This window comes from Primulina eburnea, chromosome 8 (genome assembly GCF_022965805.1).
Source record: "Primulina eburnea isolate SZY01 chromosome 8, ASM2296580v1, whole genome shotgun sequence".
In the NCBI taxonomy this organism is placed as follows: Eukaryota; Viridiplantae; Streptophyta; class Magnoliopsida; order Lamiales; family Gesneriaceae; genus Primulina; species Primulina eburnea.
Genome location: NC_133108.1, coordinates 40,914,837 through 40,932,791, shown reverse-complemented (window position 1 = coordinate 40,932,791; position 17,955 = coordinate 40,914,837). Strand labels below are relative to the sequence as shown.

At 29.4% G+C, this 17,955-nt stretch overlaps 1 protein-coding gene and 1 long non-coding RNA gene across 3 annotated transcripts; both read left to right on the top strand.

The window, feature by feature from the left end:
- The first annotated feature begins 2,073 nt into the window (after positions 1 to 2,073).
- LOC140839797 (UDP-glycosyltransferase 73C2-like) lies at positions 2,074 to 3,955 on the top strand. The gene is made up of 2 exons (XM_073206738.1): positions 2,074 to 2,759; positions 2,949 to 3,955. Exons 1-2 carry the CDS (start codon positions 2,136 to 2,138, stop codon positions 3,804 to 3,806), a joined length of 1,482 nt encoding a protein of 493 aa, XP_073062839.1. The 5' UTR covers positions 2,074 to 2,135; the 3' UTR covers positions 3,807 to 3,955.
- Positions 3,956 to 9,952: 5,997 nt separating this feature from the next.
- LOC140837989 (uncharacterized) lies at positions 9,953 to 10,697 on the top strand. Of its 2 annotated transcripts, none has more exons than XR_012119517.1 (2): positions 9,953 to 10,083; positions 10,261 to 10,697. It is a non-coding gene; the product is annotated as an uncharacterized lncRNA (long non-coding RNA). The 2 variants fall into 2 exon arrangements; XR_012119518.1 differs by having other exon boundaries at positions 9,956 to 10,083; positions 10,296 to 10,697.
- Positions 10,698 to 17,955: the final 7,258 nt, after the last annotated feature.

The window sequence follows — 17,955 nt, the reverse complement described above, 5'->3', positions numbered from 1 at the left end:
TAGTAAATCATTTCCAAGAGTATAAGAAAGATGAAATTATTGCCGATATCCTGGAAACTCATCGTCAATGGTATCTAAAAGAGATAAAGGAGGATGAGAAGTTGATGTCCAGATTAATAATCTAGACAGGGACCCTTCAACCACTACATGGTCCCCAAGTAAGCTGTAAAGGCTAATGAAGATTTGAAATCCGAGTTTCAAATCCGAAGGAGCCTTCTATAAATAAAGACGGAAGAAGGAAGTGAAGATCATCAAATATTTTCTCCATTTCTTTCATACAAGGTTGTAATATTTTCTTTTCAAGTTTTATGAGTGTTAAGAGTTCAGCTACGATAAGTAGCTAAACAAGTTTCTCCTCCTCTGCAGGAGGTTACTATGTAATATTTAAATATTTGTGTTTGAATAAAAGAGATCTTTGCTCTTAGCCCCTCTCATGTATTATTTTCAAAATTTGATCTTTTGCTGTACGCTCTAAGGTAGGAAACGAATTAGAGCTGTGCTAAGTATTACTGAAGGAATCTGCTTAGTAACCATCGGTTGCGATCGCGTGGTTGGACTGTGAGGAGCAGTTCGTAAAATACGGTGGATATAACCCGGTGGTACTCTGGTCAAAAAAGTAAAAGATTTAATTTATTTTACGGAAGCATGATGGACCATTATTTTAAAAAGAAAAATCAATTGCAAAATAAAAGGATAAGGGTATTATTGGAAATTTTAAAATATTGGGGAGCTAAAACAAAGAATTTGAGGGATAGGCAGTAAGGATAAAGTTTAGAAGGGATATGGGGAGTTATTGAAAATTTTCCCTTGTTTTATTTCCTTTTGAGTAGTCAGCTCCAATCTGGTCGTAACAAAAGTTCAAGTATAAGTTTCAATTATATTTAAAATTTAAGAAAAATATGATATTCTGATAATTATATAATTATAATATATTTTCAATTTATTGATATAAATGATAACAAAGAATTATAGGATAGGGATTTTTCATTTTAGAAAATATATTATTCTCAAAATTATGCAGCATGCATCCCTTTCTCTCACTAGAGAACAAGAGATCACAGCAAATTTTGGTTTATTTCTATTGTACACATGTTGCAGAAGCAATTCACATAACTGGCGTGCAGAGTCTACAGACTTCGCTTTCAACATTGCAACTTTTTAATATATTTTGGCTTACAGTTTTTTTTTTAAAAAATAATTTACTTTGAATCCTCACACTTAAATTTAAATTTGTATCAAACATCTATCAAAAAAATTAAGTATTTATATTCTCTTATCCACAACAAAATTTGTTTGTATTCCTTGAGCTCATGCGCCTTTTCGCAAATGAAAATGAGTACAAAACATTAAAACTACGTACTAATATATGATATTTGAGTACCGACTGTTTTAGATCTGATATTAATATATGATTTTTGCGTACACAAACACGTAAAACAAATAATTAGCGAACTTCATCAAGAACAAACTTGAGAGAGAAATAGTCTCTTGAGAATGAGAGGAGGACTGGACAGCCTGTTTTTGAAATGTTTTAGGCCTTATTATGGATGGGCCTAGTTATTAAAACCCATTAAAATAATTAAACAGAAACAAGCCGTATTTAATTTTTGAAAGGACTAAATTATTAAATTGGTCGTAAATTTGGAACAAAAACAACAAGAACAAACAAAAACTCTATTGTAAGCGCTTACGTGAGAAATTTACAAAATAATTTTGATGGATAGACACTTGTTTTTTTAAAAATGTTAATTCTTTCATATATAAAAACAATTTAATTTCGAAGAAATGAAGCATAATTACTCAAAACTATTAGCTTTTATAAATATAGAGTGGGTCTCATATGAGACCGTTTCACATATCATAATCTATGAGATCGATCAACCCTACTCATATTCACAATAAAAAATAATATTCTTAGCATAAAAAATAATATTTTTTTATAGATAACTCAAATAAGAGATATGTTTTATTAATACGATACGTGAGACCTTCTCACATAAATTTTTGTCGATTATAAAAGAGTAAGTCTCATGCCCAAAAATAATAATAATAATTTTATCATTTGAAGTAGAATTAAGTTTGTAGTATACTTATTTCGACCACCTTCATACTGGAGAACTCGGAAAACCGTGTCCATGGAGGTTATACAACCAGAGCACCTGAACTTCCTTTTGATGCCTTTAATGGCCCCCGGCCACGTGATTCCAATGATAGATATGGCCAAGATGCTGGCCAGACACGGGGTTAACATAACAATCATGCTCACCCCACTGAATTTTGATCGATTCAGTTCAGTGGTAAATCGAGCTGCCATGTCCGGATTACCAATCAGGCTTCTCCAAATTAGGTTTCCGTCCGAGGAAGCTGGACTGCCGGTGGGATGCGAAAGCACCGATACTCTCCCTTCTTACCAACTAATCCACAATTTCTTCGTCGCTATCACACTCTTGCAGGCGATTGTTGAAGAAAAATTGGAAGAAATGAAACCCATTCCTAGCTGCGTAATCTGCGACAAACATCTGCCGTGGATGGCGAAGACGTGTGAGAAATTTGAGATTCCGAGGGTTGCTTTTGATGGGATGAGCTGTTTTACCCAGCTGGTGATGCATAATTTGTATCTTTCGAAGATTCACGAAACTGTTCCTGAAACAGTGCCATTTGTTGTGCCTGGTTTGCCGGATGAAGTTGAGTTCACAAAGCTTCAGCTTCCGGGATTGTTTAACCCAAGATCCATTGATTTTGTCGGGTTTCGAGAACAGGTTAGTCAGCAAAAATCCATTTTCATCCTGAATTTCGATTCATGTTTGTTTTAAGAAATTTATATTTTATGTAAATACGTATGTATAAGAATGTGAATCTTACAAGATTTAATTTTTATACCTTGATGTTATCACGCATTGATCACAAATATCACTCAAATTGTAGTAATTGTGAAACAAATAATACAGGTGAGAATAACAGAGTCACAGGCATATGGAGTGGTGGTGAACAGCTTTGAAGAGCTAGAAAAAGGATATGTGGACGAGTTTAAAAAGATTAGAGGCGGTAAAGTTTGGTGTATAGGGCCGTTATCCCTTTCAAGTGATGACAATTTAGACAGGGCGGAGAGAGGTAATCAAGCCTCCATTGATGCAGCTCGGTGCTTGAAATGGCTTGACAGTAGGCCGCCAGGTTCTGTAGTTTACGCCTGTCTCGGAAGCCTTGCGCGCCTTTCGGCTCCACAGTTTCTTGAACTTGCTTTGGGGCTGGAAGCATCGAATCACCCTTTCATTCTGGTCGTAAATATTGGATCAGAATGCGAAGAAATCGATAAGTGGATTTCGGATGAAGGGTTCGAGGAAAGAACGGGAGACCGGTGCCTTTTGATTCGGGGTTGGGCTCCACAGGTGCTGATTCTATCCCACCCTGCAGTGGGAGGATTCTTGACGCACTGTGGATGGAACTCGACTCTGGAAAGTGTTTGTGCCGGTTTGCCAATGGTTACATTTCCGTTGTTTGGTGAGCAGTTTTTGAATGAAAAGTTAGTCGTGCAGGTTTTGAAGATGGGAGTTGGAGTCGGAGCTCGAGTCTCTGTCCATTTGGGGGAGAAAGAAAAGCCGGAGGCCAGGGTGACGAGGGACAGAATTCAGGCCGCGGTCGAGAAGGTAATGGATCAAGGAGAAGAGGGATGTGAAAGGAGGAGAACAGCACAAGAGCTTGGAAAAATGGCGAAAAGATCGGTTGAAGATGGAGGATCGTCTTGCATAAACATTAAGTTGTTGATCCGAGATATTGCAAAATTGACCGAACATAAGAAATTCGAGTAGTGATGTTATCTATATATAGTCATCCGATGTGATTCATCAGATTTTCTGTTTGTTATATGTAATTGTAAGTGTTCGTTCTGATATGATCGGTTATATGTTCAGTCAACTTTGGACAACGTTCTTTTCCAATGTAAATGAATCAAGTTTTGCATGGATTGGTCTGTGCGAATCTATTTTCTTAGGAAAGGACATTGTTGGCATTTGATTCGTTTCAAATCTTTGGCGATAATTCGAACCGTCCAGAGAACAAAAGGTATATTTGGAGTTTGATTTTACATATTCTAAACCACATTTACCTTATGTAAACGACTTTTTTAATAATTTACTAGACAAATGCACGTGCGTTGCACGTTGAGAAATAGAGATAATCTGTATATGATAACATTATTTAAATATGTTTAAATTATCTTTGAAAGAAGAATAACTTTTAATAGATAAATATTTAATTATTTGATTACAAATGAAATCATCACATTTTTTTGTCTTTGATTCGTCAGTTTTTATCTTTTTAGCTCTTCTTTTGTACTCGGCAATTGGTTCATCATCTTGAATCTCTATTTCATCTTCATCTTCATGAATTTTCATGTTTCTGTTTATATTGAATTCATTTGATTTTTCTACCTTTGGTGGTACATTGCTTTGTTTAGTTGACTTGATAATCTTCTGAGATCTCCGTTTCTTGATATTGACATTTGTTGTTGGATAATTGTCATGTATCTCAATAGCTTCTGCCACAATCTTTAACATTTCATCACGTTTTTCTACTGAATTATCCAACTTGAACAAGAATGTGTGGAGGTTGGAGCTTGATTGATTTAGCAAATTTTTATATGGGTTATTTGGTAAATTCTGCATTGCAAATTTTTATTGTTAGATGTAAAATCTAAATATTCTATTTATGTAGATATAAAATCATTTGTTTGTTTTATCTTATATCTGGTCATGAATTTGAATGAAATCTTCAACCGAACATCCAACAAAAGATGTTGCAACTTTTCCAAATAATTTTATTCTTGTCGTCGCATTCTCATCTTCAATTGTGATTGTTTTTTGTTATTGTGATCTAAAACTTGAGTTGGGTATTGATATTTTTTATTACATTGGAATGATGACAATTGGATAGTTTATGCAATTGGCACAACTTGCTTTGTTGTTGATTTTTGTAGCAGTTTGGAAACAATGATCACATGCTTCATACCATGGAGTAGCTTTATTTTTGATTTCATTTATCTTGCTCCGTATCAAATAGTAGTTGTTCTATGTAAAAATAATAAGCATTTCGAATCTTGATTTATTTTGAATGTTAGTATTTAAAAATTTTAATATTTGTCATCGGCAAATTTTTTTGTTTTTGTTTTGTATCATTACAGTAACTAAAACCATTAGGATTCATATATAGTAAATGCAGTACCTCTGTCAACATAGCTCATTTTTTTGTTATATCATCTAATGTCACTTGTTGGCGTATGTGAATGCCTTCGTAACCCAAAGTTAATTTAACTTATCTTATTTTTGGTCTTCATCCAACCTACAAATTTATCATATATAATAGTCTTTAGGCATTCATTTATTATAAAAAACAAAATGTCCATAATTGCACTCCTTGCAATCAATGGGAATTGAACCCGTAACCTTTGCTCTGATACCAATTGTAGGACCGAACGCTTGCCGCTTTAACAAAAGCTATAGCTAATAGTAATGGTGCAACTCAAATCTTTTAAACCGCAAAGCAGCTCAAGCACCACGGTTCGACCGCTCTACCCAGCAGGAACAATTATTGCACCCAACATAATAACACACAACATTATTTTTTTTATTTAACATGTTTCTTTTTTTTTTCATCCACTATGTTTGTCTTAACTTTTTTTTTTTCAAAATTTGACGCATTTCGTAGACTATATGTATGAAAAACAAAGAAATTATATAATTCACAGAAACCATTAATTATTCTCTTCGTAGAACAGAAGACCCAAAATACGTGGCTTTGATTGATGTACTCTCATACTTATTTTTATATAAACAACAAGAAACATCATATAATATCAGAAAAAACAATTACCGCTAACAATACTAACCAAAACAAATAAAAAAAATCATAACACAAACAACCTCGATAAGAAAAAAATGATAACTCAAAGTTTAAAAATAATTTATTTAGTACAATAACAAAGAAATTGAAGTATATATGAGCAATAAAAAACATACATCACTCTCAAATTAAATATTAACTCATATTATTCACAATTTGTATAAATTTTTCAATATTTTTTTTTCAAATAAAGAGAAGACGTCTTATTAATGTCATCTTTTTATAGATATTCATTCCACTTCTTTAAAAAAAATACAAATGAAAAATGGTGCCTTGAAATCATAATAAAACCATTTAGAAAAGCAGCCGTAAAAATATAATACAAAGTCACACGATTTTTCTTAAACCATAGAAAAATATTAGACTATTGACAAAATATAATATCTAGCAACAACAAAACATGCGTTAACTTGTGATATAATTAAAATTTAGAATCATGCATAATTATTGAATTAGAACAAAATCGCATGCCAAAAATCTATTGGATATTATATATTTTAATAATTTATCCATATTTTTCGTTCACCAGAAGACTGTTAGACCTACCAAATTTTGTAGTTCACCTATTATTTTCATAATAAATAATATTACAAAAATAATATAAGCAAGAACATAAAAACTCAAATTAAAATGTCTTCTATCAATCTAAGTAAAAAAAAATTGATTAGAAAATATAATAATGTCGTAAAAAATTTAAATATTGATTTATAGACAGAAGTTTGGAAATACATTTGCCCCAATAAATAAAAAATATTATCTCTTGATATTCTGAGACAAGGTAAAAACGAAGAAATATTTCAATTTTTTAATATTTTCTAAGTCACTTCAAACTAAGTAATCTAAGCAAACAGAAAACATGCATTATGTGTTTAAAAATTAACAAAATATCTCAACAACAAAAAAATTGAAAAATAACCATTTTTGTTGGATATTTGATTTTATTTTATCTTTTCTTTGTGCAAACAAACAAATCACATAAACAATCCAAACACAATTACATGATCAATATAAATGACATATAACAATCAAACATGTTAACGCTAGGGTAAAAAAACTCCTCTCATTGCAAGAACACAAAATGATCAAATGGTGCATATTATTTAGTAATATTTATTTAGCAGCATTTATAAAAAAATTGACTAAATAACTTAAAAACAGTGTTTGAAATCACTTACAGACAAATATTTCTCTCAATCACATATCTCTATTGACGCATAAAGAGTCTGAAAATATTTTTATTCTAAATAGGAGAAAGAAATTTTGTATGACATTAATATTTATTAATAATTTATTTTTATTCAATCCGACTTATCTCTCTTTGTCTTCCTATTATTATTTGACGGCAATGTATAAATTTAAGTAATTAAATTTAAATTTAAAAGTAAATTAAAATAATAATTAGTTTGATTGAGTTAAATACACTATTAATGATCTTATTAAATTAAGATTAAAAAATGACTTAAATAACAACATTAACATGACAAATTGTAAAACAAAAAAAATAATATAATAGTAAGCTCACAAATGAAAGTCATTTATTTAATAGATTAATAAATAATATATTATTTAGTAATATGTATTTAGCATCATATATTGAAAATTGATTAAATAACTTAAATGTTTGCAATGAAATCACTTACATACAAACATTTTTTCTCAATCACGTATTTTTGTTGATATATAAATCTAAATATATCTACATTCTAAATGAGAAAAAAATGTTTTATATGGCCTTAATATTTATTGATGATATAATTTTATTCAATCACACTCATCTCTATTCGTCCTCCTATTATTACCTTAATGTTCGTAATATTAAAAATTTATTTAAATTTATAACATTATGATAGTGAATTTTGTGAATTTGATGAAAAAGAAAACATATATTAATGATTATTATTAAATGAAAGTAAAGATATTTATGTAAATTCACAATTCACAATAGGAATATGTATTTAGCATCATATATTGAAAATTGATTAAATAACTTAAATGTTTGCAATGAAATCGCTTACATACCAACATTTTCTCTCAATCACGTCTTTTTGTTGATATATAAGTAATCTAAATATATCTACATTCTAAATGTGAAAAAAAAAATTATATGACCTTAATATTTATTAATAATTTAATTTTATCCAATCACACTCATCTCTATTCGTCTTCCCATTATTACCTTAATGTTCGTAATATTAAAAATTTATTTAAATTTATAACATTATGATAGTGATTTTCTGTGAATTTGATGAGAAAGAAAACATGTATTAATGATTATTGTTAAATGAAGATAATGATATTTATGTAAATTCACAATTCACATTCATATATTTATATTAGTATTAGTATTAGTATTAGTATTAGTATTAGTATATAGAAGATTAGTACAGATTAACAATTTATTTAAATTTATAACATTATGACAGTATTTTTTTGTGAATTAGTATAGATTAACAATTTATTAAATTTATAACATTATGATAGTGATTTTTTTTGTGAATTTGATGTCAATGTATTAAATTTATAACATTATGATAGTGATTTTTTTTTGTGAATTTGATGTCAATGTAAATATTAAAGTAAATAATTTTAAATTTAAAAATAAAAATATATTAATGATTATTATTAAATGAATAGATGAAAAACAAACAAAAAATAAACATGTATTTATGATAGTGATTTTCTTGAAAAAATGAGTGAAAAAGTAATAAATAATAATTAGTCAATTGATTAATAATAATTAACTAATTACATAAAAAGAAGACAAATTAAATTTATAACATTATGATAGTGATTTTTTGTGAATTAGTATAGATTAACAATTTATTTAAATTTATAACATTATGATAGTGATTTTTTGTGAATTTGATGTCAATGTAAATATTTAATTTTATTGTGAATTTGATGTCAATGTAAATATTAAAGAAAGTGAGTGAAAAAGAAATAAATAATAATTAGTCAATTGATTAATAATAATTAACTAATTACATAAAAAGAATACAAATTAAATTTATAACATTATGATAGTGATTTTTTGTGAATTAGTATAGATTAACAATTTATTTAAATTTTTAACATTATGATAGTGATTTTTTGTGAATTTGATGTTGATGTAAATATTTAATTTTAAAATTAAAAATAAAAATATATTAATGATTATTGTTAAAAGAGTAGATGAAAAAATAAATAAATAAATAAACATGTATTTATAATAGTGATTTTCTTGAAAAAGTAAGTGAAAGAGTAATAAATAATAATTAGTCAATGGATTAATAATAATAATTAACTAATTATATAAAAAGAAGACAAAGTGTCATTAGAATACAATTTTAATGGGGATAATAGAGGAAATTCACAATTCAAACCATATATTTACATAAAAAGAAGACAAATTAAATTTATAACATTATGATAGTGATTTTTTGTGAATTAGTATAGATTAACAATTTATTTAAATTTATAACATTATGATAGTGATTTTTTGTGAATTTGATGTCGATGTAAATATTTAATTTTAAAATTAAAAATAAAAATATATTAATGATTATTGTTAAAAGAGTAGATGAAAAAATAAATAAATAAATAAACATGTATTTATAATAGTGATTTTCTTGAAAAAGTAAGTGAAAGAGTAATAAATAATAATTAGTCAATGGATTAATAATAATAATTAACTAATTACATAAAAAGAAGACAAAGTGTCATTAGAATACAATTGTAATGGGGATAATAGAGGAAATTCACAATTCAATCCATATATTTATATAGATATAGAATAGATATAGATTATTACATAATGATTCGAATCATTAGTTGTTGAACAAATATTTTGATATTATTTGTAGTAATGCCATGAAAATGAGTGAAATAGTAATAAATAATAATTAGTCAATGATTAATAATAATTAACTAATTACATTTCTTAAAAAAAAATAATTAACTAATTTAACTTTCAAAGAAAACTAAGCACTAAAGGATTGCATTTGACAGTGTTGAAGAGGTTCAGCTTCAACGGAGGAAAGTGTTCAAGATGTTGCATCTGTATTTTCTCAACACAAGTCACAAGAGTTTTTAAAGTGGTGTTTCTTTCCTGTTGAATTCAGTGATACTACCTTTCGCTGTTTATATGACAGAGATGTTTGGGTTTTCTCTTGACTTGCAAGGTTCAATATTGCACCTGTATGATAAAGGGTAAATGATGCCAAATCACTTTTCCGGAAGTTTGTTATGAAATGTGTAATTCTTGCAATGTTTCCTATAAAACATTTTCTAAGTTTACTTGTATTCTTTCCATAATTCTTTGGCTCTGGTCTGTAATTTATTTTTATCTTCACATATTGTGTAATATGGTGTTCGATGTCTACATAGCTGGTGACATGGTGTATTGACATGAAATGCTGCAGCTACACTTCAATTGGTAGCATTCATGACACTATTCCTAATGCATAGTTGTGCTATGGAAAGTCGAGCAATAGTGAAGAAAGATTCAAACCTGCCTATCTGCTCCAGGACGGAAGATTGGAAAGAGCAGGGAGAGTTAAAAAATTTACTTGTCGGCCATCATTTGCTGGTAGCAATGGCTTGAAATGTGAGAATTCACATGGGAAAATCATGTTCACAGCCTCAGTTATTGCCTTAGAAGATGAAATTCTGTACGTTATTGCTGATAATATTTTTTCATTTTTCGGAACCACATATTATGATCTTTGCGATCTCTTTTTTGTGGTCCAGAAGATCGTCATCGGGTAGGCTTTGTGATAGTCGTCGAGAGTCAAGTAGTTTGAATCCACACTTACTTTTTCCTACTTGTCTGCTCATTGCTCATTCTCTCTCAGTGCTATTGTTTGATGATATTTTATGCTCAACAAGTAAATGACACGTGTTTTTGTCTTTAAGGTTATTTTTCCCTTCCATCACTTATTTTTTAGAAAACCCAACTGTCACTTTGGATCCTATCAATTGCATTCAGTCCTCAAACAAACTATTGATCGGCAACCTTATCAATGGCCATTTTAAAGGAATACATATAAAAAAAAAGTGCTACACTTTCCTCTTTCGTTTCTCTCCTTACTGAGTCTCCTCGTAGATTCTTTTTGCTTCATGATTGGACTCTTATGATACATGTTCGATCCACTGATAAAACTTGCATCTTTTGGTCTAGTGATCCTCTTGATGTGACAATTTTTATTTAAAAGTGAGCTTATTTTGCATTCCTATTGGAAAATGTGTTTTAACTGAATAAATTTTCAGATTTACGTTGACTGCCAATTTGGTTGCTGTCATTTTGTAAATAATATTTTATGTTGGCTCCATAGCTCAGGTTTGGCTTTGTTGAGGATCGTTTGGGATCAGTATTATGTCGAAAGCTTCATTCCATAGGTTGGGCTGTTTCACATGTTGCTGTCACCCAAAATGATGTAAATTCTTGTTAGTTTCAACATTTATTATTGATGCATGATAAGCTTTGAATTCTTCTGTTGACATTTTCAGTCATATTAATATGAAATAGAATTCTCATTTTAATTTTTATTACTATTATCACAAATGACGTAAACTCTTGCCATCGGCTATTTGAATTAGCTGACTGGCCAGGACATATAAACTTAACAATGATGAACAAAGTAATTTTCCCGATTATATTGAAAAATGTAAAGAATCATTCTTGATGGGCTGTTATTATGTCTTGAATTCTATTTTCACGGCTTTGCCCCTTTTTTATGTTAGACCACTTGAGCGATACTGAAAATTGATTGGTGATGTGCTGTATCTCTATTTTATTAAAAGAAACGTAATTCATTTTCTAAATATAAAAGGTACAATGGAAGTATAAAATATCCTTTTGACCAATCTTTTGAAATATAGATTGATAACCAAATTTACGTACCTAATCTCAACTCCAACTAATTACGTTGTGATATTCTGCAGTTCTGGTTCAGTTCAGTTTCAGCTGGTCATGTTCAGTTTCAGTTTCAGCTGGTGTGCTGAAATCAGCTAGGGCCTAGGTTGATTTCAGTTCGTACACAAGCAGTAGTTTTAACGTCATTTATCAGCATATTAAGCTTTGATTCAGACTTTGACTTCTGAAGATGATTTGTAGATCATCGTATTATCTTTCCAACGCATACTGAATCGCTTCATTCCAATAACCGAGCTGAGAGATATCGCCAAGATACGGCAACTGCTCATACCCAACTGATTGATGTTTTCGTACAATCAGTTTGGTAATTCAACGATCAGTTAGACCTAGATAACAGCCGCTTTTGCCTAACCAACATGAAATACGACTTGTTTCAAATTGAGTTTTCTAATCAGGCAAGTTTGCAGATTGTCATTTGAATCATCCGGGTGAGAGATATCTTCAAAAAACCGAAACTCGCCAGAAATTCAGTTTGACTAAATTCAGTTTCGGTTTGCTTCTTGTGTTTACAACTTCACACGTGAGTAAATATGTAAGAAATACAATAACAAGTTTTGTTAACATGAAAATCAAGATTGCGAACCTGAAATATTCCAACATATTATATATATATTTTTTGTAATATTAATATTAAGTTATTATTATTGTTAAAAAAATGATAATTAACAAGATAAGTTAATTTGAAAAATGATTTTAATATCATTTTTTTCATTGAATTATACGAATTTATTGAAAACTACAAAAACTATTTTGTATAAATTTTAAGAAAAATTATATTTTTAAAAATATCCTATTAACATGTACTAAAATACACAAATTCTCTTATATAAAAAAATAAAAATTGGTTGGGTGGGCTGAACCCATTTCGATATATTTATTATAGACGGTAGGGCATTTGAGAAAGAGGCGTATTTGGGGTGAAAAATTTGCCTTCCCGCAGCTATGTTTTCCGTCAGGTTTGATTCCGATTCTACTCTGCTAATTTTCGTTTAATTATCAATCACAACCATTTCGTTTTTTTTTAGGACTTTTATTCGTGGGATTTTAACTCGGCAGCAAGAAGTGAGAAATGAAATTCTTCGTGCCCCTCGAGTTCGACGGTATTTATCGATTTCTGCCTATAACTTTTTTAAGGGAAGGAAACCATTTTTCGTATTGCGATTTATTGATCGGTGGGTCGTCTGTTTATAGATTTCCTCTTATCCGTTCTTTCTTGGCAGACATTCCAAATCACGACGAAAGTAAGTAAAATTCCGTTCCCTCGTCCTTTTCTTACTTGCTTATATGGATTGTATCCACAATTACGGTCAAATTTTAATTTTGATTTGGATTTGGATAAGGGTTAGAACAAGGTAGGTATAATTAGGTCTAAGTTATGTTTATTTATGCTGAGTTTGGTACCTTCTTTTGTACAACTATTTAGAACTAAAAAAACTGGATTTTCCTCAAACCTAGATGAATTTTAACTTCGTTAATTAATTTTTTTTATGTTGTCTGCCATTTTCTTAACTGTTTTCATATTTGATGGTTTTCACTTATTTTTATTCTTTGCAATGTTACTCTTCTTAATATACTTTACTTTGACTCATTTCAGCTATTAAAAACGGTTGCCTCACTGCCGTCATAGTTTACTTTGTGTATGATTTGTCATGGTAGGTCGATTTCTAAATCTTCTGTTTTTTTTATCTGATTACTACCAAAAATATACATATATGGTTGCTGCATAAGAATCACTTGATGAAATCTAACTTATGAAGCTCTTTTTTGTACCAGTGATCTTAGGAAAGACGCACTCAAGAGGTTCGTGTCATTGTCTGCGCTATTGGATTTGTTACTTTTAACCTTTTACATTTTGTCACTGCAATATCATCATACTTACTGCCTTATAACCTTATCAATTACTAATGGAATTATAATCTACGGGCACTCTAATTGTTTGGGCTCCTATAATGAATGGTACATTCAGTTTGGTAATAGATGGTGATGATTTTCGAATGATTTGTGATAAAGTATGCTAATGTTTTTGTTGAAGTTACTATATTTACTCTTCATCAATGTTATGCTATCTCGTCTTCTTGTTTTTACTTTAATCTCGTTCCAAAAAAAACTTATCAAAACAATCTTTTCTAGGAAGAACGAAGAGTACAAGAAGTTGCAGCAAGAAGGTATGGGATTCAAAAACTTTATTTTTTCATCAGTGAGCTATGGTTTTGCAATGCCAATCGTCCCTACAAATGATATATATAATCATATTTTATTATGCCACTTAATGATTTTGCTAGCAATGATAAGCATTATGCACTTGTTTACTATGATATTTGATATGATAGCGATAGCGATGAGTTATAACAATCCACTTAATGAGTTTGTACCGGATGAGATTATAACAATTCATTTAGTATTTATCGTATAACAAACATCGAAGCTGATACGAATTCTTGTTTTTGGTGTTGGTTATGTATAGAACTTGAGACTATAATGGGAAGTGTTAAAATGATGCATAAGATTGAATTGTAGAAGTGTATTAGACAAAATGTTGAAAAAAATAGAAATCAGACAATGTTGGACAGTAGCCGGGGTGTCCCAGTGCCTAAAATAGCGCGCCCCAGCGCCCGTAGAAGAAACTGAAGAGTGCTGGACAGCACCATGGGCGCCCCAGCGCCCGGTCTTCTGATTCGAAATTCCAGATGTTAAAACAAGGGTTCCAACCGACTAAACCTCATTCACGCACATACACACCAAAATCTAAAAGAAGACTAGGGCTCTTCAAATTTCACAACTAAAATCGTGGTAACTTTTCATAAAATTCATGAATCCTTTGTGTGCAAACCGTGATTCCGAATCTTGGAGTTAAATTGAGGATATTGATAAGTCTAATACGATTTTTACAGCTTAGAACCAAGCCAAACATACCATCTAGTGTCTCCAAGTCTTGATAATAAGTTTCGGTTTTATTTCTTGCTGCCTCACATGGGTGTAGTGTGTTTTCATCAGAAATTGAAACAAAATTTTGTTCGATATTACTATATATGTAGCTATGATATATGTTTTCTTTATGATTTTCACGTCTCATTGAATTTTGTCTTTAGAAAATCATTTGGTGAATATTATTTCATAGCAATGGAAACCGAACAAGTTTTATCGATACTGTGTAGCCAAATGATGATACCGAGGATTCTTTATTCTATCATATATGTAACTATGAAAATTATATGGCATAATAAGCAAAACGACTACTGTGACTACGAAAGGGTAGTTAATTCCTGAAAGATGGAAACGACACTCGGTATATGATATTGGCCAAATATTGATTGCAAATATTGAATACGTACGTGATCACATATGATTTGCTTATGAATGTCATATAACGTGATTATTGTTTACAACACGTTTTAAGCTATATTGTATGCATCGCGAAATTGGTAACTATGTTTGTTCTATCTTCTATTCATATTTATGTAATAAGCCCAACTTGCTGAGTTTTAAATACTAATATAAAATCCATGTGTTGCAGGATTTGGTAAGAAGAACACGTAGGGCGCCAGTTCAGCAATGGATGCTGCTTGATTGTCTTCCCTAACAAGAACCTGGATATGGCTTCCGCTTATCTATGTTTATATTATGCTGGAAAGGCTATCTTTGTGGATTGAAACTGATGTTATAACCAAAAACTTTCGGTATATTATGGTCTATATTGTATCGAATATATAACCAAAAACTTTCGGTATATTATGCTGGAAAGGCTATCTTAGTGAGCAATCTATCTATTTAGACTGCGAAGGTCAATTCAATCTTGGACAATAAAAATTTTGTTTGCTTCCAATTTTTTTAAAATTACAGTTTCATTCCAGATTTTTTTAAATTATGACATGATTCTTATTTAAATATAAATCAAATTAATTATAAAATTTTTTACATACACATAACGCATATCATACATAACTAACGTGACATGTGACAATGAAAATAAAGATATACTATTTAATCTGGGACGAAATCCTTCCAACTATTTATCCCATGAAAAAACTAGGATCTCCATACTTTCAGATCATTTACTCTTAAATTTCATATGAAAAAAATCAATTTTTTTGGACTAAATATAATTTATTTAGACGATTTTCTCTCCACTTTTTAAAATGCTCTTTCTATTATAATTGTCTAAAGGGAATAAGCCACATGCTAAAAATCAAAATATGTGAAGCGATTCTGATTTATTCTGTTCAAATTTCATTTCACTGAAGCATGGTAACGGTCTGTTTGTGTTCTTTTTTAGACTGGAGATAGTATACCATCAGTCTACCGTGTTTTCAATATTCGAAGAATCGCCTTGTTCTTTGCGAGCTTGATCAGTTTTGGGAATCTCGAGTTCTTTTTAACTGAGTTTGCTGTGATGAAACAGTTCAGTTCAATACGACTTTGATGTAGAATTGTGAGAATTTGCATTTGTGCAATAACAGACAGTCAGTATATCTTTATTCACTAGTGATCTAAGTGAAACTAAAGAAATAAAAGGTCTTGAATGAGATTTTTTTTTCTTTAATTGGTAGTTTAGCATCATAATTTAACTTTCAAAGAAAACTAAGCACTAAAGGATTGCATTTGACAGTGTTGAAGAGGTTCAGCTTTAATGGAGGAAAGTATTCAAGATGTTGCATCTGTATTTTCTCAACACAAGTTACAAGAGTTTTTAAAGTGGTGTTTCTTTCCTGTTGAATTCAGTGATACTACCTTTCGCTGTTTATATGACAGAGATGTTTGGGTTTTCTCTTGACTTGCAAGGTTCAATACTGCACCTGTATGATAAAGGGTAAATGATGCCAAATCACTTTTCCGGAAGTTTGTTATGAAATGTGTAATTCTTGCAATATTTCCTATAAAACATTTTCTAAGTTTACTTGTATTCTTTCCATAATTCTTTGGCTCTGGTCTGTAATTTACTTTTATCTTCACATATTGTGTAATATTGTAGCGCTCTTACCCAAGTCACTACTAAGCAGACTAATAAACATACAACATTAAAGCTTAATAACAACAATTAAACAGCGGAAACCAATTACTTAATCATGTCAAAATTTTAATTTCTAAATACTTGAACAAATATAATATTTTATAACTCAAAATTTAATTGTGAATTTAAAAATTATTAAACAAAAAATTAAAAAAAAATTGAATGAGAAGTAACTATAAAAGTGTTGATGAAATGAATAGTTCGTCCACATTCATTACATGATATGATACTAGAAATATATTTTTGTAAAGTTGTTAAAATGAGAAAGAAATATGTAGAAAATCAATCAATTTTTTCATTTGTTTTTTTCCTACTAATTTTAAGAATAAAATAAATTGAATGATTAATTATTTTAATTTCTCTCATATATTCTATGTTATTTAAGTCTCCTCGTAATTATGTATTATCAAATAGTACTTAATTATAACAATAGTGATATGACAATTTATTTACATTTGTAGAGTTATTCTCATGCACATATATAATGACAATTATATTGACAAAAAGTTGTTCAAACATTAACTAAACAAATTCAATAAACAATTAATTTGAATGAAATAATAAAATATATATTTTGAGTTCATTCACCTCAGTTATTTTTCTTTAATAAATTGCTTCACTACTAAAAAGATATCTATGTGGTTGAACATGATTATATTATATAATATTATTTGTTTTTTTTGTTTTCAAATATAGTGGTCGGTGTGAATTGTTGTTGAAACTGGTAAACGAATTGATTTGTAATAATTTGGATAATATTAAATTTATATTTGCATCTCCACTTGTCATTGCAATGTATGTATTTACTATTTAATTTATGTTGTTTATTTATTTTAAATTTATTACTATTAAAATTAAATTTTCATTTCATTATGATAAAATTATCGTTTATGAAAAATTAAATTATTTTAATTAACTTTAGTTTTCTAATTGTGAAAATCTCAAATCATCTACATAAATCAAAAAATTACTTAGGACATATATTTAAAATTTTAATATCATAAGACATATATGGAAATTGTATTTTATATTATTTTTATTTTTATTAACTTTATTTTTCTAATATAATTTATTCTTAGTTTAATGGGTCATTGACCATAGATGTCAAATTAAATGTAATATTAATTACGTTTTAAAT